At 40.1% G+C, this 27887-nt stretch overlaps 2 protein-coding genes across 4 annotated transcripts in view; both read right to left on the reverse strand.

Annotated features, from left to right (window-relative positions):
* The window catches only part of LOC119903420 (signal transducer and activator of transcription 1-alpha/beta-like), a 10276-nt gene extending 1619 nt beyond the window's left edge, over positions 1-8657 (reverse strand). Inside the window, exons 1-21 of the mRNA XM_038719566.1 lie at positions 8543-8657; positions 8011-8138; positions 7131-7275; positions 6944-7039; positions 6435-6512; positions 6263-6341; positions 6092-6180; positions 5331-5482; positions 5044-5205; positions 4847-4939; positions 4030-4089; positions 3858-3887; positions 3647-3737; positions 3404-3445; positions 2324-2407; positions 2053-2154; positions 1671-1806; positions 1227-1267; positions 1044-1120; positions 724-863; positions 143-322 (exon numbers count right to left, since the gene is read on the reverse strand). Coding sequence (XP_038575494.1) covers positions 143-322; positions 724-863; positions 1044-1120; positions 1227-1267; positions 1671-1806; positions 2053-2154; positions 2324-2407; positions 3404-3445; positions 3647-3737; positions 3858-3887; positions 4030-4089; positions 4847-4939; positions 5044-5205; positions 5331-5482; positions 6092-6180; positions 6263-6341; positions 6435-6512; positions 6944-7039; positions 7131-7275; positions 8011-8138 — 2005 coding nt within the window. The 5' untranslated portion in view covers positions 8543-8657. The remainder of the gene's footprint in view (positions 1-142; positions 323-723; positions 864-1043; positions 1121-1226; positions 1268-1670; positions 1807-2052; positions 2155-2323; positions 2408-3403; positions 3446-3646; positions 3738-3857; positions 3888-4029; positions 4090-4846; positions 4940-5043; positions 5206-5330; positions 5483-6091; positions 6181-6262; positions 6342-6434; positions 6513-6943; positions 7040-7130; positions 7276-8010; positions 8139-8542) is intronic.
* A 4319-nt stretch (positions 8658-12976) lies between these two features.
* stat4 (signal transducer and activator of transcription 4) lies at positions 12977-27670 on the reverse strand. Of its 3 annotated transcripts, none has more exons than XM_038719564.1 (24): positions 27502-27670; positions 27185-27313; positions 25838-25973; positions 23379-23477; positions 22429-22521; positions 22253-22331; positions 22017-22102; positions 21719-21870; positions 20113-20271; positions 19343-19435; positions 19000-19059; positions 18833-18853; positions 18166-18256; positions 17795-17839; positions 17505-17588; positions 17320-17418; positions 16960-17095; positions 16598-16650; positions 16284-16378; positions 14624-14760; positions 14281-14472; positions 14113-14158; positions 13808-13913; positions 12977-13441 (listed from the first exon to the last, which is right to left on the reverse strand). In XM_038719564.1, exons 1-24 carry the CDS (start codon positions 27543-27545, stop codon positions 13418-13420), a joined length of 2259 nt encoding a protein of 752 aa, XP_038575492.1. In that variant the 5' UTR covers positions 27546-27670; the 3' UTR covers positions 12977-13417. The 3 variants fall into 3 exon arrangements, with proteins under 3 accessions (XP_038575492.1, XP_038575491.1, XP_038575493.1); XM_038719563.1 differs by having other exon boundaries at positions 18166-18259; positions 27502-27669; XM_038719565.1 differs by having other exon boundaries at positions 18166-18259; positions 27185-27318; positions 27502-27662.
* Between the last annotated feature and the right edge of the window lie 217 nt (positions 27671-27887).

Here is a 27887-nt window from a genome sequence, read left to right on the forward strand (position 1 = left end):
CAATATTAACACTATGCAAGAATACATCTGAAGTGTTTAGGAATTATTACATTTATTTTGGAAACTAAATTCGCATAGTCCTGGGGTCCTGGGTGTTCATTTATTGTTGTACTAGCGGGCAAAGTCAACCAAGAGACAATACCAGAGTTGTTGTAGTAGCGTCCAAAGGCAGTGTCTTTGGGGATGTCTGGGTAAAGATAGAGCAGAGGATTCCTGGTCACGTTCCACTGGGCTCTCAGACTGTAGCGGGAAATGATGTCTGGCAGAGAAACGGCCGACAGCTCCTGCTTGGTGTATGGCTCTACTGCATGCACATGGGTCTCTACAGGGGGACCAATATACAGCAAGAAAAGTAAGCAAACACAAAAAGACATCCGAGTGTCTGGTGTTGAAATTGTTTCATCTACGACAGGACAGAGGACTGGGGGCAGTCTGCCATAAGAGGAAGAAAGAAACAATCCCTTGTATGTTATGTATTCTCAGTTACACAGGTTTGTTTGGGCTTATCACCACCAAAAAGGAGTGTGCTTATGTGGAGTGAACATACATGTTAAAACAGCATTTCTATACAAATGCTATCCAAATTCAGTTTGGTAAAAGGCATGACAGTAACTGTGCCAGTAACAACCAAGCAAACTCTGGCTGTAAAAACAGTGATAGGATTAAAACCCTAATTTTGATAACTTTAGAATTTTGTCCAAACACACACACACAGAAACACACCACCGTTGGAGTGCTCAACCCAGCTGAAGGTGATGGCTCCGTCTTTGTTGCTCTCGCTAAAGCGGAGCAGAAAAGTCCCGGGCTGTTTTTCCTGCAACAGGACGCGTGTTCTCTTCCTGCTCACGAACCCCATGATGAAACTGAAACCCACATACAGAACATGACGTGAGTTTAGTTCACAGGGAAGCATAGTGACCACATCCACATTCCCAAATAATAATACTTAAAAGATTGTGTTTTAGCAGTTTCAGTGGTCTGATTTGTGGCTGGTATGTGGACCATTGTAAACCATTGATGAGATGATGCTGGATGTATCTTACCCGTCCCGCCAAAGATCCACCAAGTGTCTTTTGATCAAATTAAGGATTCCATCAATCCAAATCCAGGCACTTTCGTTCTGACCACACAGGAAAGCAAAAGTCCGCATGTAAAGAGCACACACAGCTATAGGTTGTACACATTATGTAAACTACAGTATAATAAGAATCTTGCTCAACACTCACCTTGGAGAAATTGCTCCAGTGAACCACACCATCAGGATTATCTGTGAATATAAATATATATTATCTATCTGTCTACCAGCCTTTTATTGTAGCCAGCCTAAGGCCCAGCTGTGCAATCCCCATGCTGTCTGATCAGCATCTTGATATGCCACACCTGTGAGGTGGATGGATTATCTCAGCAAAGGAGAAGTGCTCACTAACACAGATTTTGACAGATTTGTGAACAATATTGAGAGAAATAGGTCTTTTGTGTAAATAGAGAAAGTCTTAGATCTTTGAGTTCAGCTCATGATGAATAGGGGCAAAAACAAAAGTGTTGCGTTCATAATTCTGTTCAGTATATTTTATGTTAACCCTGTGTTGTAAAATGAGTAAATGCACCTTGTTCATGAACCTTGAAAGTGACACGACTTAATTCTGGGGAAGAAGCAGTCAAACACTCACCCGCAATTTTGTCTCTCAGCATGGAGAGCTGGTTTTCGTCAAGCTCCCGTTGCCCAACGGACAAAAATTGCCAGCTCAGAGCCTGTCCCAGCTGCTGCCACATGAGCGGAGGCGGGTCGACAAACAACAACAGGTTCTACAGAACAAAGTCACAGAGTTTTAATACAGTTGACAAATGACTCAAACCCACTGTTCTTCGCAGGGATATGAACATAGTAGTGAAAATAGACAAATCTCAACTGTGCAACACAATAAGAAGAAAGGATTTGGTTTTTTGTGTACATCAGAATAAACCCAAAATGCATATGTACAATTGTTTGGTGTAATTTGGAAGTGTCTTGTCATGCAGCTAAACAGATCCTGATATTGTGTGATGCTTTACCCTCGGTTCACTGGTGGACAGCATGTTGCACCACATGACAGAGGCCCAGGCACTGGAGATCTGATTGGTACTGGAGATGACAACCACAGGTAGGGAGCTGGCCTGGACCAACACAGGAGGAGGGTAAACTGCCTGGCTACCATTTTTCTGTGACTGAACAACTGCAGCTCTAATAGTGCCTTCTCTTCAACCAATAATATTTTAGGTTCAGCTGCAAAGCGCACACAGAAACTGAAATGCCTCTAACTTTTTGAGTGTCATGTTTACTCACCTCGATGTTACACTTGAGTCCAGCATGCTGAAGCCCTGTCACAAACTTAATGATGTGGAGTTCTTCAGTGACTGCCAGACGACTCTGATGGAGGAGAAAGAGACGTGGTTTTAGGAGGGGGAAAATACTGGTATAATGATTTGCAAGCATGTAGAAGTAGTGTGAGGAAGATAAATATTTAGTGACATGCAACCCCACAAAAAAAAAGTAGTACAGTTTCACATTTGTCCCATTCATGAACAAATGAATCACACCTAGGTGGTGATTTTAAACTTCCAAAGAGAATTCCCTGACTGATTAAGCACACTGTCTATTAACCTACCAACCATAAAACATCTCACTTGTGTCGCTCTCTTGAAGTATTTCCTATCACTGAATTCCATCAATCTGTTATGCATCAGCATGCAACCTTAAACCTGCATTCATTGATTCTTAGTCATGTTAGCAGCACGGCAATGTCTGCCTGTCTGCCGGTCAGTCTGTCCACCACTTTGGTCTAAATGGAAATTTCTCAACTATTGGATGGATTGCCACAACACAGACATTACCACCTTATAAATGAAATGGCAAACACGTATTTACACATAAGTGCAACATAAGCATTCATTTGAAGCCGTGACAACCATGTGTCTAAAACCTTGACTGCCTTTTTTTTTGCAGTTCATATACTGAGCCACAAAAGAGGCCATGCATTCAGTTTCAAAATGTGAAACACAGTAAAGTCTATGAAACTGAAATGATTCCGGTACTTTCCTTACAGCAAAGAGTCTGCAGTCTTTTACTAAAGCCTTTTCCCTCTAAAGATGCCGTCGAACATATCCTCGGCCTTAGTGTAACTTCAGTCATCTTCATTACGTTGAATCCCTACAAAAGTTACAAAAATGTACTTGAACTGTGGATGGCAGCCTTTATCTGGAAAGGTAACTGGGTCCACTTTCATACCAGTGGGTGGTGGTGTTTACAGTCCACAGCCAGCAGGTGGCGACCAACACATAGAAAGTCTGTTTATTCCTTTTTTTATACAGTCCTTGGGTTATACCTACAAATGGCAGGTACTTCAAAATGGATATCTCCTCTTACCTCATTCGTTCCTTTTCCTCTGGCTTTTCTTTCCTTAAGTGACTGAAAGAAATGTAAAATGTCATTATATACTCTGTTTAGTGCAAGTGACATAGGCATTATTTTACATGTGTGTAAAATACAAAGCTTTGTGTTCATGTAGTGACAGACGGACATATAGATACAACAAAAGTGTCTTTGCTTTCACTTGTGTTCACATTTCAAAGGTTAAGTTTTTGCTCAGGGTTTTGTGGAGTTACATACCAGGTTACCAAATTCTGCCACCAAGCCTCCACCTGGTGTGTCCACGTCCAACACCTTACAGTCATCCCTGTTGAAGTCAAAGTGACGGAACCTACAGCAACATCAGAACAATGTGTCTCTTTGTTATATGCAATTATCATAGACCAATTATTTTAACAATTCCTCAGTTTACATTTCAGATTTTCAAATCGTTTTGGTACCCTTCACCTACCCGTTAACGGTCATGGGTTCTTCAACATCCCTTATTTAAGGGAAGAAAAGGGGATACAAAAAGATTGATAAGGGAACACAGGCTATTAAAAAGGAGGTTTGTAGTTTAAAAAAAAGATTTGTGTTTATGTTAATTATAATGTACTATATCACTGGCTCATTTTCTGACTTACTTGTCAAATACAGGTTTGACTTTGAGCAGGCACTTGAATTCTGGGAGGTTTGCTAAGAACCTGAGAAGAGAAGAAACAGGTAGTGACAATCATACAGTACCTGTTAGAGCTACTTTGGGGGTGCCCTAGTAGGTTAAGGCACCAACTATGAACTGCAACATCCCAGGTTCCGGTCTGGCTGGGGACATTTGTTATAAGTCTCGTCATTAGTCTTGTCGTTTCTTTCTCTCCATAAAATACCACCCAAAACTATTTAAAAGGTGTTTATAATTTAGGCTACATCTGTGTCTTACTATTGGCTCATCAAAGCTCATATTTAGCAATTCATTGGTGAAGCAATGATTATTGTAACATAATAGCACATGGTTATAATATGAATAAAAGGTAACTGAGCATCAGAGTGGTTTCAAAAGGCATTTTGATTCCTTTCAACACGTTTAGTTTGCTGTAAATCTGTGTGGCCATTATGGAATCCATTGTTTTTACTGTGAATCCAGGCCGACTACAGCTGCCGTCCTCCACGAAAGGAGCAAGCTACAAAAACTACACAGCCACTTCTCAAGCATACTGGCACAAAATATTAGATTCACAAAAACGTTGTATTTCTTACAGTAAATAGTTGATTTTGAAAACAGAAAAGGAAGTTGCTGTAACATTACATTATATATCTGATTATACTACACCTGTAAAGTGAGTAACCTGAAATAACTCAACAGTTGACAACCATTTTATCAGATCTAGATCATATCAGTTCTGTGTTGCCGTCGTTTTCACTATTAGCCCTGGGGGAGCAACACTGTGTTACATGCAGCCTTACCTCAATGTCACTGTGAACCGCACCCCGGTCTTAAGAATTAGCGGTCGTTGTGGTAAACTTGACATGAAAGGTTGTATCTCAACCACTAGGGCACTACAAATCAAGACCACAACAAAACGTGTCAACAATATGAAAGTGAATCAGTCTGTGTTTATGTATTGTGTATAAGACACAAGGGTCCTGATGCCACGTCTCACTTTGCAAGAAGTTTTGTGAGCAAGCGCCGAGCGAATTGCTCAATTTCTTCCATGGGATTAGGGAGGTTGGAGGCGTCTGTGCTGTTGTATTTCTTGTTCTGGTCTTGCAGTTTCTGCAGCTCTTCCCCTACTCGTAGTAGCACTTCTGCCACAGCCGTGAACCTGCACGTACAACATAATGCAGAACACCAAGTTTTGCATCAAGTATTAAGTGTGACAGCTGGGACAGTGAGACATTTTCTCCAACCTCAACATGAAACTAACTAAAATGACTAATACGTTCTTACCACTCCTGCAGACGGTCCAGACAGGTGTCAACTGGACTTCCAATGCAGGCCATCTGCTGCCTGCGCTTCCACTCAGGCAGCTCCACATCTGTGAGACTTTCAACGGCCTGCACTGCCAGTACCAAAATGTTCATTATCTGCTGCAGCACCATCTGCAAGGCAAAAAACAAACAAACACAGCAATGTTAAGTATGTGGGGTGTCCTTACTAATATGTAGAGAATGTTGTGACTGAAACTCATTATTATTATTATTACCAAGCAATATATCAAGAAAAACATCCATGACCTTAACGTCTTTTTAAACATCACAGTGAGTGTTTGTACTGAATTCCATGAGAAATTTAATGTGAGGATAAAAAAAAAAAAAATACTATGACTCAAACAATAATACCCAAACACAACACTGTTAGGAAATTACTTTCCTGCTTTTAACAGACTACAGTATTGCTATGACAACAACCTAAGCTGTGCAGTCAAAAAAACTTAAGGATGCTAAAATGATCCGCAACATCCCTGGTTTCCACCTTGGAACTTTGTTGCATCTCTCTCTCCTTCATTTCCTGTCATGCCACAACTGGCATTATCTACTAAAAAGGAATACAAAATGCAAATAATCAGAGAGTACAGTAAAGCTTTTAAAAGCACTGCCTGAAAAGTATCTACGGATGGAATTTTCCTTTAAACATAAAAATGCTTTGAAGGAAGTGGTTTATTTGTTTGTGCTGTGTCATCAACAGCCCACCACATGCATCTACTGTACCTGCTTTGTTTGACTGATAAAGTTGGCCCGCTTAAGACATTCCTCTTCCACAACAGCATGGGAATCTGCCAATCCAATATGCTGCTCCACTGGTAATGACAAACAAGACATAAATGAAGCATGAACTCACACCAAATTTATCTGTTCCTTTTTGTCCGACTCCTTCCATACCTCTGCTCTGCCAGGTCTTCATTATGTAGTCAAGCTTTTCATTTAGGACCTCCAGCGACTTAATTTCTTTCTTTACCTCCTGCATTAGTGTTAAAGTTCACAAATTCAGATCCAGGTCAGGTGGAACACAAACCAGAAAACAAAATTAAAAATCAAGTAAAAGTCAGTTTACCAAAGTCTGCCTTTTTAGCTCCTTGACTTTGTTGTCCAACTCTCTCCATTTGTGTTCAATGGCTGGACTGCCACAACCCTGACAAAAACAAAGACATTTCTTTCACTCTTTTGCCATTATTGGCATATGGTGGTGGTTCTTACAAAACAGACCTTTGTGCAAACAGTGTTTGCCTGCTGTAAAGATGAGATAATAAAGAAAATGTACAACACGGATCTGTTACTTTTTTAGACTGAATAGACCAGAGAATTAGAATAAAATCTTCACTTGCAGTGTGACAACCAGAAACATCATACTCATCTGCATAGCACTTGATCAAAATGAAATATTAAAGCTGGACTTTTACATATAAGTTTAGATAAATCCCTTCTGAGCTGGAATAAATAAAGAAAACCAAACAAAAGACCGATTTGAAAAGCTTTGTGAGATTCGGCATGTGATTAGAGTTCCTTTCTGCAGCCTGGACTGCACTGTTCTGTTCGTCCAGCTGATATCTTCAGTCATCTTACCTGTGTTTCATAGGCTGAAGCAAGGATGTTCTTTTCCTCCTTTAGGCATTCAGAGAGGATTACGGCCAAGTTCAGTGGCTGATCTTGAAAGTTTTTCTAAATAAAGAAAAAGAGTGAGAGGTTATTCTGTGGTAAGAAAATTTGTTTAATCCAATATTCAGGTCACATAACAGCATGTCCGCCCTACCAGCAAGTAGTCTTTCATCCCTGGAAAATCCGGTCCCTGCAAAATAGTGTTGTCCTGGACCGACCGTTTCCTCTGTTCTTCCAAATAAACCAGGAGTGCATGGAAACAAGTGCTTGCCATATTTTCATCCACAGCTGCCAAATCCCTGAGACAGATCAACAGAAAATGTACCTTCATTTAGGATTAATTAATGCTGAATGGGGCACTTTGTTAAAAATAATTCAAAACTGACTAGGATAACAAAGATATTGCATCTTGATATTTTTATTATCAGGTAAGTGAAGCCTGTAACATAGGAGGGGGCTAATAATCATCCAATTAGCATAATCTGTGTAACAAAACAAATTAGTTCTGTATGTAGATCTGTGTTTCCTTAAAGTCAAGAAAAGCGATATATTCTAAACTTGTGCACAGAAGTTCATATCTGGTGTGCACATGAGAAAAAAATATATCTTTCAGGACATGGGCCGGTTAATCAAGTAGGGGGACCCAATCAAAAAAACAACTGTGGGCACCTACTAACCTCCCTGGTTTTCTCACTCTCTGTGAATTGTGTATGCATTTGTTAATAATTAGTAATTAGTTTGTGGTAACTTAAATTTAGTAAAATATAATTTGGCAAAATACATGATTTAAGAACAATAAAACCTGACAAAACAAAGGTCTCACAACTAGATTTGAACTAAGGGCCCTTTTACAAAAGAGTGCTTGAAGATGGTAATAATGCAGGTGTCACTTTAAGGGCCCATCCTTTCAGATTATACAGGATTGACAAACAAGCCTGCAAGTGATTAAATTACTACAAACTAACTGCAACACCATGAAAACTGGAGCCCCCTATTGGGTGTCTTTGTGCAGTTATTTTCAAACTGTCTCTTACCAGTCCTGGCCCTCGATCAGGACACAAAGACAGTGGCGGATCTCTCTGGGGAATTTCCTCTCATACAGCTGGCTCACGCGGCCCTGGAGTGCTGAGTCCAGCTGCAGCAGTTCCTGCCACTGGGCCATCTGCAGTTAGTCGACACAAACAGGGGTGAGTTTGATACCATGACTGACAGAGGAGGCACCTTTTTAAATTTAGTGAAGAGCACATTATGACTTGTTTAGGACTCGAAACTCAAAGTTTAAGACTTGGACTTGACTTAGACTAGCTTGTCCTTGACTTGAGACTTGACTCGGGACTTGTGAAGCGATGACCTGGTCCCAGCCCTGTACATTAGTAGTAGGCTATTGATAAAATCCTAACACCCATCCCTAAACACAAGTTTAACACTCCACTTTATGAAAACACATACATTTCATTAAGCACACACTCAGATGACCACCTGCGGCCACCTCCTATCATGATGTGCGTCCTCCCTGTGACAGTGCTGTGAAAAGTAAGTTTTTCTTCTGCGTGTCGCCAGACTTACCTTGTGGCTGTTGTTTGTCGTTGTTGTTGTTGTTATTAATATGTCAACACAGAAAGTACACCGCACCGCGCTGACTGTTTTGCGGAATCTGACCGGCGCGAGGAAGGAGGGTTTTATATTTAGCGGGCACTCCCACAAGTCATGTGATTCTCGAGAAATGAGTCCACTGAGCGTGTCAAGTCACCCGTCGGTTAACGTTACACAGTATTCATTTCCGCCTTCAAAATACTGTCTTTTACTTTTTTTTTACTTTGGAGAGCCCCGGCTCTTTCCGGGTGGTCTTAGATAGACATTGACGGCTGACCTAATGCAAGGGCCAAACTGAGTGGCAGAAACAGCTGTGCTGCAAAACGTGCATACATGCTTGTAGCTTAACATGACGCTGAAGTTAGTTTACAATATAGAAATAGAATAAATGTTTCACAAATCTGAAACTATGTTTTAAAGAAACTTTAGTCTCTGTGGGACAATCTATTCCAGATTTGAGAGCTCTAGGTGTAGTGGTTTTGGATCTGGACTTATGTGACAATGTAGTCTAGTTGTGGAGAAAAAGCAGTGAAATCGCCCTTTTTTCATTTTCACAAATAAAATAAAGGGGTTTTTTTCAAATCTAAAAAAGTGTTTCAGACAGCCTTAAGGCTTTGCCTAAAATGTCTCACTGCCTTCACAGCAATAAGAAGTGCAAAAAACAAAGAATCAGTCACACAGCAATGTAAGTTAACTTTCACTTAAGTTTAAATGTATTCATTTAGCTGATGCTTTAATCCAAAGTGACTTACAAATGCTATACATGTCAGAGGTCTCACTCCTCTGGAGCAACAAGGGGTTAAGTGTCTTGCTCAGGGACATAATGTTAGATGGGTCACAGTGGGGGATTGACCCAGGTCTCTCACACTAAAGCATAGTCTTATCCATTGCACCATCACCTAGTTCCCCTTAGCTTTCCCCATAACTGATGAATCGGAAGCTGACTTCTGCGTCATTAGCCTAACTTGCTTTAATTAGCAGAGAGCTGAGAAATGGACCTGGCTGCATTCCATTTAGATGTACGATTTTTGGGGCTCTGCATGATAAGCCAGCACGCACAATGTAGCTGTGCTTTTCCTGCTAAGACAGGTCAAAATGTCTGCTGTGGAAAAGGTCTGTACCTCAGATATTATATTCATTCATTACACACAGATATTTCAAATGTTTATTTCATTTAATTGTATGATTAAAACTGACAAGGAATGCGACAGCTTCACAATCCTCTCCAGGGTGCGGTTATCCCTATTGCTTGTACACTTTTTTCTGCCACATCTTTTCCTTCCCTTGGCCTCTCTATTAATGTGTTTGGACACAGAGCTCTGTGAACAGCCAGCCTCTTTAGCAATGACCTTTTGTGTCTTGCTCTCCTTGCGCAAGCTGTCAATGGTCATCTTTTGGACAGCTGTCAAGTCAGCAGTCTTCCCCATGATTGTGTAGCCTACAGAACTAGACTGAGAGACCATTTAAAGGCCTTTGCAGGTGTTTTGAGTTAATGACCTGATTAGAGTGTGGCACCAGGTGTCTTCAATATTGAACCTTTTCACAATATTGTAATTTTCTGAGATACTGATTTTGGGGTTTTCATTAGTTGTCAGTTATAATCATCAAAATTAAAAGGAATGGACACTTGAAATATATCAGTCTGTGTGGAATGAATGTATACATTATACAAGTTTCACTTTTTGAATGGAATTACTGAAATAAATCAACTTTTTGATGATATTCTAACTCTATGATCAGCACCTGTAGTTTCCCAGCTCTAGCCTACTGAGTTTTTAGCTTCTTTTAGCTCATAGTTTTGGTCTTGTGACAACATTGATTCAAATGTTGCTCAAGTGTCTGCTGGACATGTAGCCAACACCTTCACATGAACTACATGAGAAGGTAATATTTAGTTAATAATATAATGTTTTCTGCTTGTTTTGCTGCCCCTTAGTGGCCAAAATAAGTAACAGCTTTAACATTATAGTTACTGAATGAACAGGTTGACACATAGGCTGTTACAAAAAGGGTCAAATCTTTGTTGGCCTATCACGATTTTGATAAGTCTTGGCAAACTGTTCCTGGTGAGCAGTGCCTTGAAATGGACATATGCCCTCCAAGACCAAATCTTCTTTATTTCCACAAAGAATTATAAACACATCTGCCCACTCTTGACTCTCCGAGAATCACGTGGTTCTCGGGAAAATGCCGGACCAAACCGGCTTTATTTCCACAAAGAATTATAAACACACCCGCCCACTCTTGACACTCCGGGAATCACGTGGTTCTCGGAAAAAAAATATAATAACATGTATCAAACATAAAGCAGTCAGTTGCAGGCGTTACACTTCCGGCTGCTTCCAAAATAAAAGCTCTATAAACTTCTGCTATGCCACAAAATTATCTGTAGACCTTGCCATGCCTCATCATGGGCTATAGGTGGCAGATGAGCTAACCTTGAATAATTGAATGAATGATGATGTTGGTGAGTGTACAAGTGCATCTCAGAAAATTTGAATATGATGAAAAAATTCAATACAAAACCCTGTTAGGCCTCTGTCCACCCTGTTATGTTGGTATTTTTCCTTCACAGTTTATTGAAATTACCAAATATTAAGTATATTTGTATTTACATAAAGATACGGAAGGGATTGACTATACAGTCAAGAGACGTTGAGTAATTCTTGTTATAATTCACTTTTCTTGAGAAAAAGTGGAATAATACGTCCCCTTTTCATAATGTGTGCTTGTTTTTCTCAATATAGACCTTGCCTACACTGTTTAGAAATTATTTTATTGTAAAACAAATATCTAATAAGAGTGACAGACATATGATTTCTATAAAAATGTAATTTTAGTAGCATTTAAACAGTTATGTCTAAGTCCTTAACAGGGTGGACATTTTCCGCATGTCACATGTTGTTAATATATCTATATTTTAACCTCCCTGCACTGGCTGCCTGTACATCATAGGATCCATTTTAAGATTGTTTTATTTGCTTTTAAGTGTCTTAATGGTCTTGCCCCACCCTACATCTGAGCTGCTACACCTCTATAGACCCACCCGTTCTCTCAGGTCAGCCGATCAACTGCTTTTGAGCACAAGCTGAAAGGGGACCGAGCTTTTGCTGCAGCAGCTCCTAAACCTTGGGACGATCTACCTCTGCACATTAGACAGGCATCTTCAGGGTCTGTTTTTAAGTCTCTTCTTAAAACCAACCTCTTTTCCCTGGCCTTTGAAAACTGAAGTTGACATTTCTTGTTTTAGTTGTCTTGATTTTATTGTATGGTTATTGTTTTTATTTGTATTTTATGCTTGTGTGAGCTTTGGCTTTAGGGTCTTTTATGCATTCATTTATTGTTTTACTGTGCAGCAGTTTGTGTCCACTTGGATTGTAAAGTGCTCTATAAATTAATTTTGATTTGATATTTAATACAATAAAGGTGCCTGACCTCTACCAATGTTAGATATATCCTTTATATAATAGAACTTTATAATATAGGTACATCAACTATTTATTCCCAAGTTATGAAGTCCAAATGGCACCCTATAAAAAAAATAAAAAAAGACCATGTTCATGGAAGTTGACTAGAAGGTTAGTGAGCCAGGAAATGAGCTACAAGTATCACATTCCTAGTGTCAAGTCATTCCTGAACCAGAGACAGCGTCACAAGCATCTTACCTGGGCTAAGGAGAAAAAGAGCCGGACCGTTGCTTAGTGGTCCAAAGTCCTCTTTTTAGATGAAAATAAATTTGGCATTTCATTTGGAAATCGAGTTCTCAGAGTCTGGAGGACGAGTGGAGAGGCACAGAATCCAAGTTGCTTGCAGTCCAGAGTGAAGTCAGTGATGATTTGGGGTGCCACGTCATGTGCTGGTGTTTGTCCACTGTGTTTTATCAAGTCACTGCAGCCGACCAGGAGACTTTAGATTATTTCATGCTTCCATCTGCTGACCAGCTTTATGGAGATTCTGATTTCCTTGTCCAGCAGGATTTCCACCAGCCAACAGAGCCAAAACCACTAGGAACTGGTTTGCTGACCATGGTATTACTGTGTTTGGTTGGCCAGCCAACTAACTTGACCTGAACCCCAAAGAGAATCTATGGGCTATTGTCAAGAGGAAAATGAGAGACACAAGACCAACAATACAGACGAGCTGAATGCCGCTATCAAAGCAACGTGGGCTTCCGTAACACCTCAGCAGTGCTACAGGCTGATTGTCTTCACGCCAAGCTGCATTGATGCAGTAATTCACGCCAAATGAGTGAGAGCATAAATTAACCTTTTTCAGAACTGTTCAACTTTTCAGAAGGTCTAGATTTCTGTATTATACATTCTTTATTCTAATATTTTGAGATTCAACAACAAAAAGCCGTATTTCACTTAATGTGTAATAAATCTAGGATATATGAAAGTTTCACTGTTGGACTTAAAATACAGGGAAACTTTATTTCATGTTGTTCGAGTTTTCTGAGATGCATCTGTATTGGTTGGCACCACAGGTTAAATCAAAGCATTGTGTAACCACCATGCAACTTCAACTGTAGAAATTAGGCAAAAGAGACTGACGCAAGCTAATGTCAATATGGTACAATGTTTAAATGGTTTTATATACAATACAGCCGTCATAGAAAATCAGCCAATAGTTAAAATATTACCAAAGTCAACAATAAAAAGAGACTGCCTAATTAGAACAATTATGAATATATAAAAAACAACAACAATAAACAACAGCTCAGCCCACAAAAACCTCTAAACACAGCAGACCCTTTTTTCATGAGTACAGTACATTCACCAGTATGAAAATGGTTGTGAATGATTCAAGGAAGCTTTTGGCAAAATCCTTTGAATCCTTCATCTCTCTTTACTCTGAATATGGAGAGCTCATCTGTAAAACAAAAAGGAGAACAACATTAGCAGCAGAACGTATGGAGGACTCATCTATAATACAAAAAATACAGCAGCAGCCTTTTGAAAAATATTATTACACATTAATACACATTTGGTACACTAGTTAACATTTCCAGCAGCAGGACAGCGTGTTAGTGATTGTGTCAAAATAAACTACAGTGTGTGTCTTCATGGTAATGGAGGGACATGTCACTCAATGCAACAGTGAGGCTCAGTAAGTTTTTAATAGTTTTTGGACAACAATGGATTTTATAAATATTCACAAAAAATACAGAATATTACCAGCATTTATTTTACAAAAGAAGTGGTACAGTCCACCAAATTGCAATGCATGCAAACTTACGGTGTCAATGTCGAAGCATAGGTGCTCGTTGAGCATGTCAAACTCCCCAGGAGTCATTGGTGGCTCAGGAGACTGACAAGAATGTGGTGTGTTGCTTGCATTTGAGCTAAAATAACAGAGAAAGGGAGATTCTACAAGTGAAGGGACTACTTCTAATTTTCAGTTCTCAATATGCTGTAGGATGTGTTGACAGCACAAGCAATGTGTCCAAATCAATATCTATTCCCCAACTTTGGTCCAATAATTAAATTTCAGGGTCAAAGTAAGTTGAGTAGGGGTCTTGTGTGGTCTTCAAATGAACTCACCGCAGTTCCGAGATGGGAATCAGGGTAGATGGTATGTATGGATGAACTGGAAATTTAACAGATACGAGAGATACAAGAGAGATTAGTGTCATAGCCTAAAATCTACGCACGATTCAAAACAAGCACTCTGCATGGACTCTAAATGATGAAATCGTTTTGCTCTCTTGCCTTTGCTTGGCTGACTATTGTAAAGCCGTCCGAAGGCCTCATCTTTGGGGATGTCGGGGTAGAGGAACTTGAGCGGGTTCTCTGGGACAACCCCGTCTGAGATCACTTTGTAGTCTCGGATGATGTCGGCAAATGGGAGAGCGCTGAGCCGGTTTTTAGTGTATGGCTCCACCGAGTTGAACTTCACTTCCCCTGTTATGAAAAGTTACTGTTAGCAAAGCATAGTATTAGATCAACTAAAGACGACAGGACAGAAACCCAGCTGAAATATAACTTTACCTATAACTTATATGACTCGACACAAGTGGTCTGAAGGAAGTGGTATATTTGAAAGAGACCTCACCATTGTCGCTGTGCTCCACCCAGGTGAAAGTGATTCCTCCGAGGTGGCTCTCACTGAAGCGTAGGAGGAATGTTCCTGGTTCTCTGTCCTTTAGCAGAATGCGCTCCATCTCTTTACTCACAAAGCCCATAATATAGCTGCATGGATGGTGATGGTGCAAAAGAAAAATCCAACAATGAGCTTTTTAGGCTTTGCACTTAATGTTTTTCACATCACATTTAACATTCTACTGACATTTCTTACTGTAACAACCATCGGCTAACTTGTGGTTAAGTTGTGTAGCTTTGTCTTTTGCGCTATCCCTTACGTACAATTTAAGTCTATTAAACCTGGATAAGGAAACTAATCCTAAAAAAGGCAAAGAAAGTAATAATTGCTGCAGTTTTACCACAAATCATTCACTGCTGGTGGCTGTAAGATAGTTTGAGGTATATTGTATGTATATAGCGTTGCTCTGTGCCTTTCTCTCCTCCTTCTGCTTACTAACCCCACATGCACACACCACCTGATCGCTGAAGCTAACCACACCTGTGACCCACAGCAGGCTAGCATCAGAGTGCGTCTGCATTTTTTTGTAGTTCAGGTGATTTTCCACCATCTTGATTCTGAAATCAGCGGGCCTCTAGCCCATTCTGAACTGGATTTGCGACCACCCACGTGGTCGGATAAACCCCCCTCTCTTAGTCTTTCCCCCTCCTTTGTCTCTCACACCCCACAAACTCTCACTCACACACACCCAAACACTCTCACTCACACACACCCACACACTCTCTCTCTCACACACACACACACACACACACGCACACACACACACACACACACACACGCTTGCTAGATAGTTGTATGTTTTCGTATGATTTGTTTATTGGCTTCATTTCATTTTGCTTAGAATAGTTAATAGTGATTTACTTGCTAAAGTTATTGATCATTGATCTATGCTTGAGTTGATTAAAGCCTGTTATAATTTTAAGAAGTCGTTGCCTGTGATTATTTGTTTATAATGTTGTAGTAAGAGTTGGTTACCACGGCCAGTGTACAGATTCACCCTTCTCTGTTTGCTGTCTATAGGTAGACAAACCTTCTTTTAGACTGACCATACTTGGCTTATATTTGGTTATTGGTCCCTGATTCCAGGGTGGTGCCCCGTATTTATTAATTATAATTAATAATTTTGAATATTAATAGTTTTATTAATATGTCTAGAATATCTTTGATATTCAGCTAATAACCAAACCTGACCATATGTTGAAAACCCCAGCATGATTAATTGACTATGTGAGACACGAGCCAATTCTATAAGATGATTCACATTCAATGCTGTAGCTTCATTTATAGTGTATCAATCTTCTCACCTAACTCTAGTTAATAAGCATATTTACCAAAATGTTGAACTATTCCTTTAAGCTGCAGAGTTTCTTACAGTGGCAGTTAGTGGAGCAAGTGACAGATGCTGAAACACATTTGTCCTCACTAGCACATCTAGTCAGAAGCTTGTTGAGGTGCATGAGTATGAATCCAGTTCCTCAAAACAGACTACTGTTCCAGTGAATAGTAATATCCATGGAGGAGCAGTCCTACTGCAGAGCAGAGATGCATTGGGACAGTTGAGGGGGTGAATGGTGCTGTGTGGTGGTACATAGCAAGTGAGCTAGTGGCTTACTTCTCATTCCAGACTGGCAGCAAGTGCCTCTTGATCAGCTCCAGGATGGAGTCTAGCCACATCCAGAAACTGAAAGGCTTTCCTGGAATATTCTCCTGGAAGTATTAAGACACATGAAAAAGGTACAATGAGGGTTTTTTTTTTTTTTACATCAAACATTACATTCAGTATGTGATGTAGAACTGAAATGGAATGTTCAGCTTGGGTTATACGGCATGGTGCACCCAACTTGCTTTATCATTGGCCACTAGATGGCACAACCATTCTGGAGATGAGACCACATGGTATTTTGTGTGGTATATACTAACACTTACCTTGGAGAACTTAGACCAGGATACTTGATAGTCACTACAGGAGGAATGCTGACCTACAACATACAGTAAATAACATACATGACTGTACAGAAGTACCCAACATTCAATAGCTTGGCAGTTCAAGTCAACAACTATGGATCCTGTTACGTCCAACTAATGCCTTCTCTGCATAAATCAACTCCCTGTCATGTCATGTCTTGTCAGCTATCATGTCAGCATTTACCTATGTGGTCAGGATGTTTGTTAAGCTGTCAGTGTCCAGGTGGAAAAAGTTGCTTAATGCCACCTCAAACATTTATTTTGTTTCAGTCACCCAAAATCTACAGTCACCATGTAGTTTGAAAACTGTAGGGAAATCATACCGAGAAGCTTTTCTCCCAGCATGGTGAGCTGGTCCTTGTTGAGACCTTGACCAGCAAAGGTAGAGAACTGCCAGCTAAGAACCTCCGAGAGCTGGTTCCAGGTGGCCCGAGGTGGGTTCCCAAAGAACGCCAAGTTCTGTGGATTATAGGAAAAGGGTAAGAGGAGGGGTGTGCGGGTGTTGAATAAACTAAACTTTAAAACAGTTTCAATAAAAACTGAACATTACAACCTCTTTGAAAGTAGCATTTATTGCTTTGATTTTAGTTAAGAGTATCTAATGAACCGGCAACTAAGTGTTTGTAACACAATCCACTTAAAACAGATTCAAAAATGCTTTTTGTCACAGTGTGTTAGCTCACCCTTGGCTCATCAGTCAGAAGGTTATACCACATGACGGAGGCCCAGCCTCCAGGCAGCTGGCTCACGTTGGAAATGACCACCAGTGGCAGAGAACACGTCTGAAACAATTCACATACACAGTGGGCAAGTTGCAGCTACATCCACAGACAGCCAAACATCAAGTCAAATCTATGCTGTTTCTGACCTCCAGATCAATGGTGAGGCCCTGCACTGTGAAGCAAGCCTCGAAGCTGAGAGAGTGAAGTTCCTCTGTCACGGAGAGCAGACCCTGCAAAGCACACATTATAAACATTTTAATTATGGGGGTACAACTATTTTAGAACAGGTCAGACAATACTATCAATAACATATCTGGAACATTTACTTATTTGTATTCCAAAATTATGCACAAACACAATTAAGCATTACAACAGAACAGGTGTTATAAGACCACTTTGCTGATATGTAAATGACTAACTCATTTGCGTTTCTTACCTCATTTCCCTTTGTACCATTAATATATTTCTTCTCTTTCAGCTGCTGTAAGATACAAACTCAATGTCAGTCGGCTTAAAATCAACAAACATAAACCAAAAACCGACACTTTGACAAACTGGTTAATGTTTTCTACCATTTCTTCTTAATCTACTGATACTGTATGATAGCTATTTCCAGCTGCTACTCAAATTTAAGTATGAACTCACAATACAATGACTTTTTCATAAAGTTATGGCGAAATAAATAGCTATTCCCGTTCTGCCAGGAAGCAGTTGAGGACTTATTATGTGTGCTCCTCAGGTGTTGATATTTTATTATAACAAATGACACAAGCATAAATACAATCAGACAGTGTTGGGTTGCCTTACCAGGTGTCTAAACTCAACTGAGAGGCAGCCGTTTGAGTAGTCCTCAATGTCCATAACTTTAGTGTTGTTGGTCAGGATGAAAAACTGACGACTTCTGAGGAGAAAAAAGAAAATAAAACAAAAAAGCCTCATGTATTTGTCAAACTTACACAGCATCAAATGCTGGCTTTTTTTAGTAGATACAAATGCTACTGTAGCTGCTGAAATCTGAAATGTGCGTAAATTCTTCTGAAGACTTGAACTGGTTTGAAAATAAAAACTCCAATCTTAAAAAAAGCCTTTTGTAACTATAAAGAAAAACAACTTGTTTTCAGATTATTGTAACTGTCACCCGTCTGTAGAATTTGAACAACTTGTGTCCCTGGAGTATTTGTCCTACAGTAAATGTAGAAAATCGCAGCGTCTTCGGAAAAAACTTTGCAGAAATTGCATTTTTATAGTTGCTTCTAAGCTGGGCGATGAATTTCAGACCAAACATTTTCCTCCAGTAAAGTGATGTTGTATGATGTTTTCAGTCATTACTGCAGTATGAAAACATGTCTGTATTGGTGAAGTGTACTGTTCGCCACAGTTCTTTAAACCTGCTAACTCTGCTGCTATACCACTTTTTTCTGTGTTAAAATTAAACATCAGCAGTACGTCCTGTATTGAGCTTGTTTGTACTCACACTCTGCCAGGGGGGAGGTCCCTAGAGACACAAACACACATACACACACATATAGAAAGATTAGAGAGAAAAGAATAGGACTTTTATTTTTAGTTATGCGCACTTATGTTCAAGTAATTATCTCGGCCTGTAAGTGCAAACCAATTACAAAAATGTAAACATCTCACTTGTCAACTGTTGTTTTCACTTTCAGTTGATAATCCACTTCAGGAAGTTTAACCAGGAGTCTGAGAGAAATCAGGAAGAGAAAACAAACGCATGATTTAATTCTCAACATCACTACTATTACCTATCCCACCACCATCCATCCATCCACTGTCAACCGCTTATCCTACGTACAAGGTTGCGGGTAACCCACCACCATTTGTTATTATTGTTTATTTTATAATAAAATACAAATGAAAATGCAAATAAACCCAAACAGAACTGATTTAGGTTTAAACAGGAATGAAATGGCTGACAAATCTAGAGCACAAAATCATGAAAGCACATCACGTCACATGTTGATACCTGACTTTGGTGGTGAATTGTACTCCGGTCTTGATGATGAGGGGTTTCTGTGGATGTGTGGGCATGCATGGCTGCTTCTCCACCACAAATGAGCTGAGAACAAACCACACCTCATATGTTCATTTCACTTGACAACTCATCATGCGGCATGACTGTGGTTTTAACAAGGCCATTAGTGATCATGTGCCCCCCTTTAGCTTTTACGTAGCTGGGAATATTATAAAAGAAGAAAATGGTATTCATTTTACATTTTGTCAACAAAACAACTTTGAAATTAGCAGTCAGGTTTGGTCTATCAATTTAGGCTATGATGTCTGGTGGTTGGCAAGTACGCTGATCAGCTATATTTATTCATCGCTGACCATGAGTATTGACTTGGCTTTTCATCTATACCTGCTTTAACATTCTGAATTTGACTGCTGAAACTTTCAAACAAACTTCCTTCCTGGGGGTTGAGCAGTCGGTAATGTCACAGATGGCCTAATTATACAAAGCACCGACTTCACAGATACCACAACTCACTCTAAATTAAATAAAACAGTTGGCAGCCTTGTTGCAAGAAAACTATCATCCCAGTCACTGTAAGACGTTGCTGACCTTCATGAGGTGTTGTTATTTAGATCTCTGTTTATGATTTCTTGGAAACGCACACATGTAAAACCAGAGATCCCTCACAGTAATCATGAATACACCTGCATTATGTTGCATTTTTAAAGTACATGTACATACTTTGTGTCACGTCCTGTGTTGCGTTGTGTGGTGATCAATACCTCTTGATGAGGTGATAGATGAGATACTTGACTCGCTCCTCCATCTGAGGTTTTTGCAGGGGGATTGGGTCACTTTCGTAGGTGACCTTCACAACCAGCTCCCCAAGTTTGTCCAGCTGACGTTTGATCTGGAATAGACTCTGGGCTATCAGAGTAAACCTGAAAGGGAAAGGAGAGAATAAGGGAACAGGGACAGAGATTGTGTAGTCCCGAGTACAATCTCTAGTATAGTTCTCTGCTGTCTGGGTCGCGGTGCGTCTGGGCAAGGGAAGGTGAAAAGCCTGATTATGCATAACCCATTTGAATTATGGGTGAACAAAAAGGTTTATCGGGTAATATTTAATTTTAATTTTTTTTTAATTGTATAATGTCTTTTTTTATTATGTTTCCCTTTGCTGCTTTTATGTTTTGTGTAAAGCACTATGAATTGCCCTGTTGCTGAAATGTGTTATACAAATAAACTTGCCTTGAAATATTGTGTTGTGCTGATCTGGGTTTAGCAAACTACAGGGTCTAATCAGAACTAAGTTTGACCCCCGCTATCAAGCCAAAAAGGTTTTAGGATCATATATGAGGCTGATGTACTGCTGTGGTCAAATGAATGAGCTTTTTTGTGATGCAAAAGTAATTTAAGTACTGTATGTGCTAAATCAAATGATTAGAACTCCTGTTCATGTGCTTCCCCAGTGCACACAAACATTTTTAACATGAACAACACTGATTCCTGCTCTCAGCGATGGGGGACTCTAGCTAACATAGCCTACTAATGATTAGCAGGTGTAATGTTTTCTATTTTCACCTTAGTTTAGCTTGTTAGCATGCTAACTTTGGGTAATTAGCACTAAACACAGCTGTACAGCCGAGGCTGATAATTCATCATTCAGGTATTTGTATAGTAGTAAGTAAAAAACAAAATTTTTACCTGCTGCCGGTGCTAGATTTAAAAAACGTTAGGTAAAGATGAAGTAAATATAGTAAAAAAAGTTATGGGATCACCAAAGTTACTACAATTCATCCTGAGGGAATGAGGTGATTCAGTGGTTGTGGAGACATTTCACAAAACTCAACCTGATGTTGGCACTACATAAAAAGCCCCGGGATCACCATAGTCAGTAGGATTCATCCTCTGGGCATGATCTCCCAGAGGCCGTCGCAAAGTTTATAAGATATTTTAGTCTGGACCAAAAAGGTGGGCCAATCTATAGTGTCATGTTGCCAGCTAAAAATATGTCTGCAGTGAGCGATTTACTGCTGTGCTTTTACACTAAAGTAACGACAAATTAATTTAACAGAAACCCTATGTGACAAACAGGAGGGGTTTGAAAGATGTGGGCATTTACCAGACAGGGCAAGTCTACTGAAACATGCTCTTGGTTGCATCATGTGAAATGTAGGATCCATCGTAGGATCGGCGCTTCACCCATACTAGAGATTAAAAGTCCATACAACTCTGCCCTTGCTGCTTTGATCTCAGGAGAACCCTTTCAGCGTTCACATCTACTTCACATGTTCTGGACATACTTTACACGTGCACTTTATATGCATGTTTATTCATGTAACTTTACTGCTGTAAATTAGTGATTTCAGTAAACATTCAGCTCATTACCAGCTCTGCAGCTGGTCCAGGCCGGTGAGCAGCGGACCACCGATGGCAGCGATCTGCTGCCTGCGCTTCCAGTCCTGCAGCTCAGGGTTGAGCTGGGAGGTCATCAGGTCGTCAATCTCTTTGATCACAACATCCATCTTTGATAGGATCTCCTAATAACAATATAAAAAACATCTGTTGTGGTTTATGAAATGTAAATAATATGATGCTATGATGGGTATTTATTTGTAGACTCATGAAGGGTTGGCATTTTTATCTTTTTTATATTTGTAGACATGGTGATGAGACAAATGCATACCTTCCTTTTAAAGTCAAGCCTGTTGAGCATTTCCTGCAGCCTTGTTACTTCCTGTTTCATCATCTCTGAGTTCCTATCTGTCGATTCTTAAAAACACACGCACACACACACACAACCACACACATAGTTTTACACTTGTGTGTTGCGGGCTGTGCAGTTTGCACAGTAGAATAACACTGTTTTAAATGAGCTTCTTCTTTTCACAGCTTGTGCACACATCTTATAACAGAGCTCACCTCGAGACTGTAGGGTCTTGTAGCAGAAATCAAAGTCATCCTGCATGTCCTCGATGTATTTCACAGCCTGGTCCATCAACTAGCCACAGACAGACATAGCTTTTTAAAGTTCCTTTCACAGGATGAAATGTTGTAATGTTTAGATATTCCCAAAAACATCAGTGTGTTTGAGCTACCTGCACGCTGCCCCTGATGATCCCAACTCTGCTGTCCATGTTCTTCTGCCTCTCAAAGGCCACAGAATTCTGCAATGATTTCTCCAGTGGACCCTGTTAGAAAATGTTTGTTTTAGTCACCCTTTTCTTTTGTATTTATTTACTTGCTGTGTTATCTGTGTTATGGTTCCAGATAAAACCAGGTACAGTGGAAGTCAGTCACAGTTGGGGGTGCTGAGAGGTCAGTCTATACAACAGGGACTAATGCACGAGAGCTGAAGGAGGTGAAGAGGAAGAGACATGTGTCCTATGGCCAGTTCACCAGAATTTCTAATAATGCAGATGTTTGATAGAGTCAGCTTGTCACTGTTAACAGAGACTCTTTTTTTGTAGTTTACGTTCTATCTGTATTTGTTATTTGTTGTTTTTGTAATTTATAACCCACAGATGGAATGGTCTTGGTTGGATTAAACTGCTTTGGCAACATTGTTTAAATGAAACATTCATGCCAATAAAGCACACTGAACTGAAATGACTTTGGTCTGCAGTGTAGTTCATACACTTCAAGCATGAACCACAGAGCTGTACAATAACAATGGGCTTCATGATCAAAGGTTTTAATATCATGTCAACACTTCTATATTCCCACGCCTCCTCTCTCTCTCTCTCTCTCACTCACGTTGCATCACACTTTTTTTATCAACTGATTGTTTTTATAATTTCTGGTTTTACCCCCCCTGCTTCCTGCGTCCTTGGCTAAAACAAAAAACTGTTTTTGTTTTATAGTTTCTTTATTAAAAATTCCAATTAAAATATTTTCTCATGAGAAATCCTTTCTTTGGAATACAGTGATTGGGATTGTGGGTGTGTATGAAGTACTACCTTCCTGGCAGCAATTGTGACTTACCAGCAGCAGCTGTTATTAAGGAACAAGAGGGACTTTCCCCTTTGAGGGAGACAATGTGACAAACCTGTTCTTGCATGCAGGCGCTGGAGAGGATCCGGCGCTCTTCCTTGAGGCAGGTCGCTATAACTCGTGCCATGACTGCAGGGCTGGACGTGTATTTCACCTGTGGTGCCAAACACACACAAAGGTTACAAAATCACCCACTCACACGGATTTTATTTTTTTTAAGAGAAATGTAGAAAAGCCATAAAAGATTAACTACATAGTTTCAATTTTGCATTGGTATTTAGATCCAGAAAAAACAAGTTAGGAGGAAATAGTTTTTACAGAGATTAGTCACCTGGGCCTTCTCAGAGACATGAGAATTTACTGGAAGTACTTTAAGGAATTGTATGAGCAATGAGGCTCAACTTGAACTTCAGTCATAAAGAATGTGTAAACAGGTGGCATGTACCCGACGGTGTGCACAGATCTGGAGTATGAACATTTTTTTCCAAAGGCGTTAACCATAATGGTTTTTGAATCTTGGATAAAACTGCATGAACAAAATAAAAATTTACTAGGCAGTTACTTGAATAATAGGAAGATTGTTTTTTTAAAGTAACTCAGTTCACTCTTGGAATGAATTACAATGATGATTTTGCCTTTGGAGCATCTCACACACAGGGGAATAAATTTGATATGTTGTATTTTAAATGGGTGTCCCACCCTCATGAATGATTATAGTCAACTATCAGCCCAATGACCAATAACATTTCAAGGACTAAATTCTTGGCAAATAATCAGTGCTTGTGGCTCATATGTTTTTCAAAAATATCCACATTCTTGTAATTGGAGGCGATTGTTTTCGATTGTTGTCGATTGAAAGGGCATCTTGTCATTAGACCCTCCCTGTCTGGTAAAAAAACCCACGTCTTTTAAACTCTTTGCTCCCAGTCGGTAACACAGGCTTCCTGTTACAAATGAAGAGTGTGTTGTTTTGCTCATCAAGCCCATTCAAAAGTCTGCTTTGAAAAGAACGGAACATTCTGCGGCGGCAAGAGGAAAGTTTTTCTCCCGCCTCCAGGTGTGACCACGTTTTCATGTATCAGCATCATTGCCAGGATGATGACTGAGGATGCATCAATACACCTACACATTCACTTTCATTCAGCAGCGATGCTGTTTAGCAGAGAGAAGCAGCAGATTTGTTTGGTTTAGTGTTTCCAGCATTTGAAAGCTGCCCATCATAGGCTCATTTTCTCTTTTCAAACATCTTTGGTGCTTATCACTTTCTGCTGCTGTGTATATGCAATGCACATCTCAACAAGATCACTTGTCAGTCAAGCCAGCATGTGTGTGGGAATTTTCTTGAATATATATTAAAGGTCAAACAAAACTTGCCAGAGGGGGTTTCATAAGAAAGATTCTGCTTGAATGTGGCTGATAAGACAAACAATTGGAAGAGAGATTCAAACGCCGCTGTGGCTTAAACATCTCTTGATATATGGATCGGTGATACAAACTTCAATCGCACATCGCAACAACTACAACAAGCCACAAACACCCTTGACTACCGCATGGGAGAAACTGCTTCCTCTGAGAAGTGTTGCACATTCAGATGCACAGGAAACAACATGAACCTCACTGGTTTGTTCTGCAAAGGTATATGTCTTTTCCAGAGCAAAACGTGTGCTGACGCTTATGACATCAGTGAGCTCCAATCTCAACAAAACATCCTGTACAGCTCCTGAACCTAACTCTACACTCTCATGAGCTCACTGAGAAATTACCTCCAGAACACATCAACATAAAAGAAAGTGACATTGGAAGGTTTTTTTTTTTCCCTTAGCAAAAGAATAGACAGTCTTCAATTTTGTGAACATCTCCAAAAGGTCATATCAGTATTTGCATGAACTCACTTGTATTTGACATTTGAATAGTAAAAGGTTGCCTCTCCTTGACAACACCGAAAAAAACAGAAACCAGTTACACTCAGACACAAACTGACTCCCAAATTTTAAAATTACAGCCAGTACATCTTACTTCCCTTTCTCCTCCATTAGACATACACTATAGAACACAAACTACTTCTCCTTATTGGAGCCATGTTCACTTCGACTGTTGCAAAGGCTGACCGTATCGTCAGTCAGTGGCAAGCACGCAACTTTTCTTTTTACGGGGAGTAAAACATTACCTGATACAGTATTTTGTTCCAGGGCATTTGTCTTTGCTTCCCATGAAGCACTGCAAATGCCAGGGATCTGTGGAAATATAAAACCTTTTGTTGTTTACCTTTGTCTACTCTTTCTTGTTCTGTTATTCCTTTGGGCTCTAGATAGTAGTATTTCCTGATTCATGCTCTTTTTCCCTCCTATTGGACTTCTGTCTCCTTTTGCCCGCCTCCCAATTCGTAGCCTCAAACTATGTAAAGTAATTATTTAATAACAACATTTGGATCTTGTTCCCCCACAATTATTTGGTTGTTGTTTCGTTGAGTATGGCAAAACTAGGTCATGAAGGGATGCGAGGAGGGTGACACACCTGTAGCTGCTGTTGTATGATTTTCATGTTGTGTCTTTGTAGGAAGTTCATCTCCCGTGAGCGTACCCTCTCCAACTGGGACAGCAGGTTGTTGAACAGCACCGCTGCCATTGAGTCATCATTAGCTGCTGTGTCCCTGAAAAACAGACAGTGTGTGATGTTTAGGAGATTCAAGATGGCTGGTTTAATGCTTGTAAAACAGAGAAAGAGACACCCAATAATAAGTAATTATGTAAGTAATTATGTGCATGCGATCAATTTTTAATTCCACTTTTTAAGTACAACTTCACATAGTAGTAACTGCCAATGGCTGCTAAAAGGTGACTTTATATAATTACCCAGAGATCATGAAAAGTGGTAATGGTCTACTGAACACTCACATAGATTTTGCTCTATGGTGATTTGTAATGAAGCCTGACATGTTTCTGTATCTACAAGCTTCTGAACATGTAAAGCTGTGCATATGCTTGCATATACATACATATATGTAAATAATGTTAGCATGAACATTAGAAGGCAAGATTGCATTTGTCAGTTTGGAAAGAACAAGAAAGGCAAAGAAATATTTCAATCTACTTTCATTGTTTGTGGGGGGGTTTAGTCCACTTGACATCATGTGACATTATCAATTTCTGGCCACCTAATAAAATTTAACTCTAATTCACCCTGTTTTAGCCCTGCTTTGGTCTCCACTGACTCCTGACAAAAATATCTGGCTCATCAGCTGCTAAATGCTCCACTATACTGTCCAGCTAGTTCCATCTATAACTACAGTGGGGATTTTCTCTGTTTTCTTCACTGACACTGATGACAACAACAACAGCTAAAACAACAACACCGAGATGAGATGAAAGATGCTAAAACGCTCTGTTGAGTTGAGGGGAACTGCAGCATGGGGGCTCTGCGGGTTAATTTCTGCAAGCGACTCCTTTTCACATTAAACACAGCCATTTGCTCCTTTGTTATAAATATATTGACTAGTGGATCTTGCATGAAAATCCTTCTTCAACTTCATAATTTAAGTCTAAATAAAATCAAAGTGAAAAAACAATTACATACCAAGACATGGTTCTGTCTGGCAACCGGGCTCAGTTCACACAAACTGCAAAAAATACATTTTCTCACTCACCCTTAGTGGTTTAGTCCATGTTTTCTCTGAGATACCCACTGCTTCCACACTAATCCACTAGAAGTAAGTGAGAAAATATGCCTTTTTCCTGTAATTTGGATTGAGTGATCCTTAAAGCGCAAAAGAAACCTTGCCTCGTGTGTGTTAGAAGAAGGGGGAAAGGGCAGGACCACCACTAACACACACACACACACACACACACAGGGAGCAGGACTCACCAATCCTGAGACTCGATCCAGCTGGCCAGACCCTGCCTGATGTCCATGGGGAAGTTATCATCATACAGGTAGTCCACATGTTCCAGGAGTCTGATCTCCAGCTGCTGAATCTGCTTCCACTGGCTCATGCTGCCTGCACAACACACACACACACACACACACACAAAGGCAACAGACCGTCACCGCCACGCGCTTGAAGTGAAGTTATAAGTATCTTAAACGTAATGTATAATCCATGATACACAGCCTATATTGTTCATTGCCACAATTCGCTTGGTACTGGCCAAGTTCAGTGCTGTTTTTCTCATATTTGTTACCTGAGATGTTTCTGCGCTGCTCTCCTCTCAGTCTCAGTCACCATGTGCAGTTGTTTCGCTCTCTGACTTTCGCTTTTTAATGTGTCAGCTCAGGAAACGATTTAGCCTAAACTGTCAGGGGCTGAACTCAGGTACTCAGGAAACCCGCCCATTGTATCACTGCATACTCACTCACTCACTCACACACGCACACGCGCACACACACACACACACACACACACACACAACACATTTCTCTGTGTAATGAAAGAAGAATGAAGCAACCCGTTACCGGTAAGATGAACACAGGCCTACGTCACAAGCATGCTCGTGCGGGGGGGGGGCGCTTGGTGCATGCCCTTTGATGACCAAAGTGCCATTTGGCAAACTTTCCTTTATTTATTATT

Source organism: Micropterus salmoides, unplaced genomic scaffold, assembly GCF_014851395.1.
Source record: "Micropterus salmoides isolate LMB-PRFRI ecotype aquatic unplaced genomic scaffold, ASM1485139v1 Ms_hic_scaffold_15, whole genome shotgun sequence".
In the NCBI taxonomy this organism is placed as follows: domain Eukaryota; kingdom Metazoa; phylum Chordata; class Actinopteri; order Centrarchiformes; family Centrarchidae; genus Micropterus; species Micropterus salmoides.

Excerpts from the sequence above, each read along its gene's own strand:
- stat4 (XM_038719563.1), bottom strand. The coding sequence starts at position 27,545 with ATGGTGACTGAGACTGAGAGGAGAGCAGCGCAGAAACATCTCAG. Across the intron at positions 25,974-27,184 it reads TGGATCGAGTCTCAGGATTG|GGACACAGCAGCTAATGATG; the intron begins GTGAGTCCTGCT and ends TCTGTTTTTCAG. Across the intron at positions 13,442-13,807 it reads TATGCTTCGACATTGACACC|ATGAGCTCTCCATATTCAGA; the intron begins GTAAGTTTGCAT and ends TTTGTTTTACAG.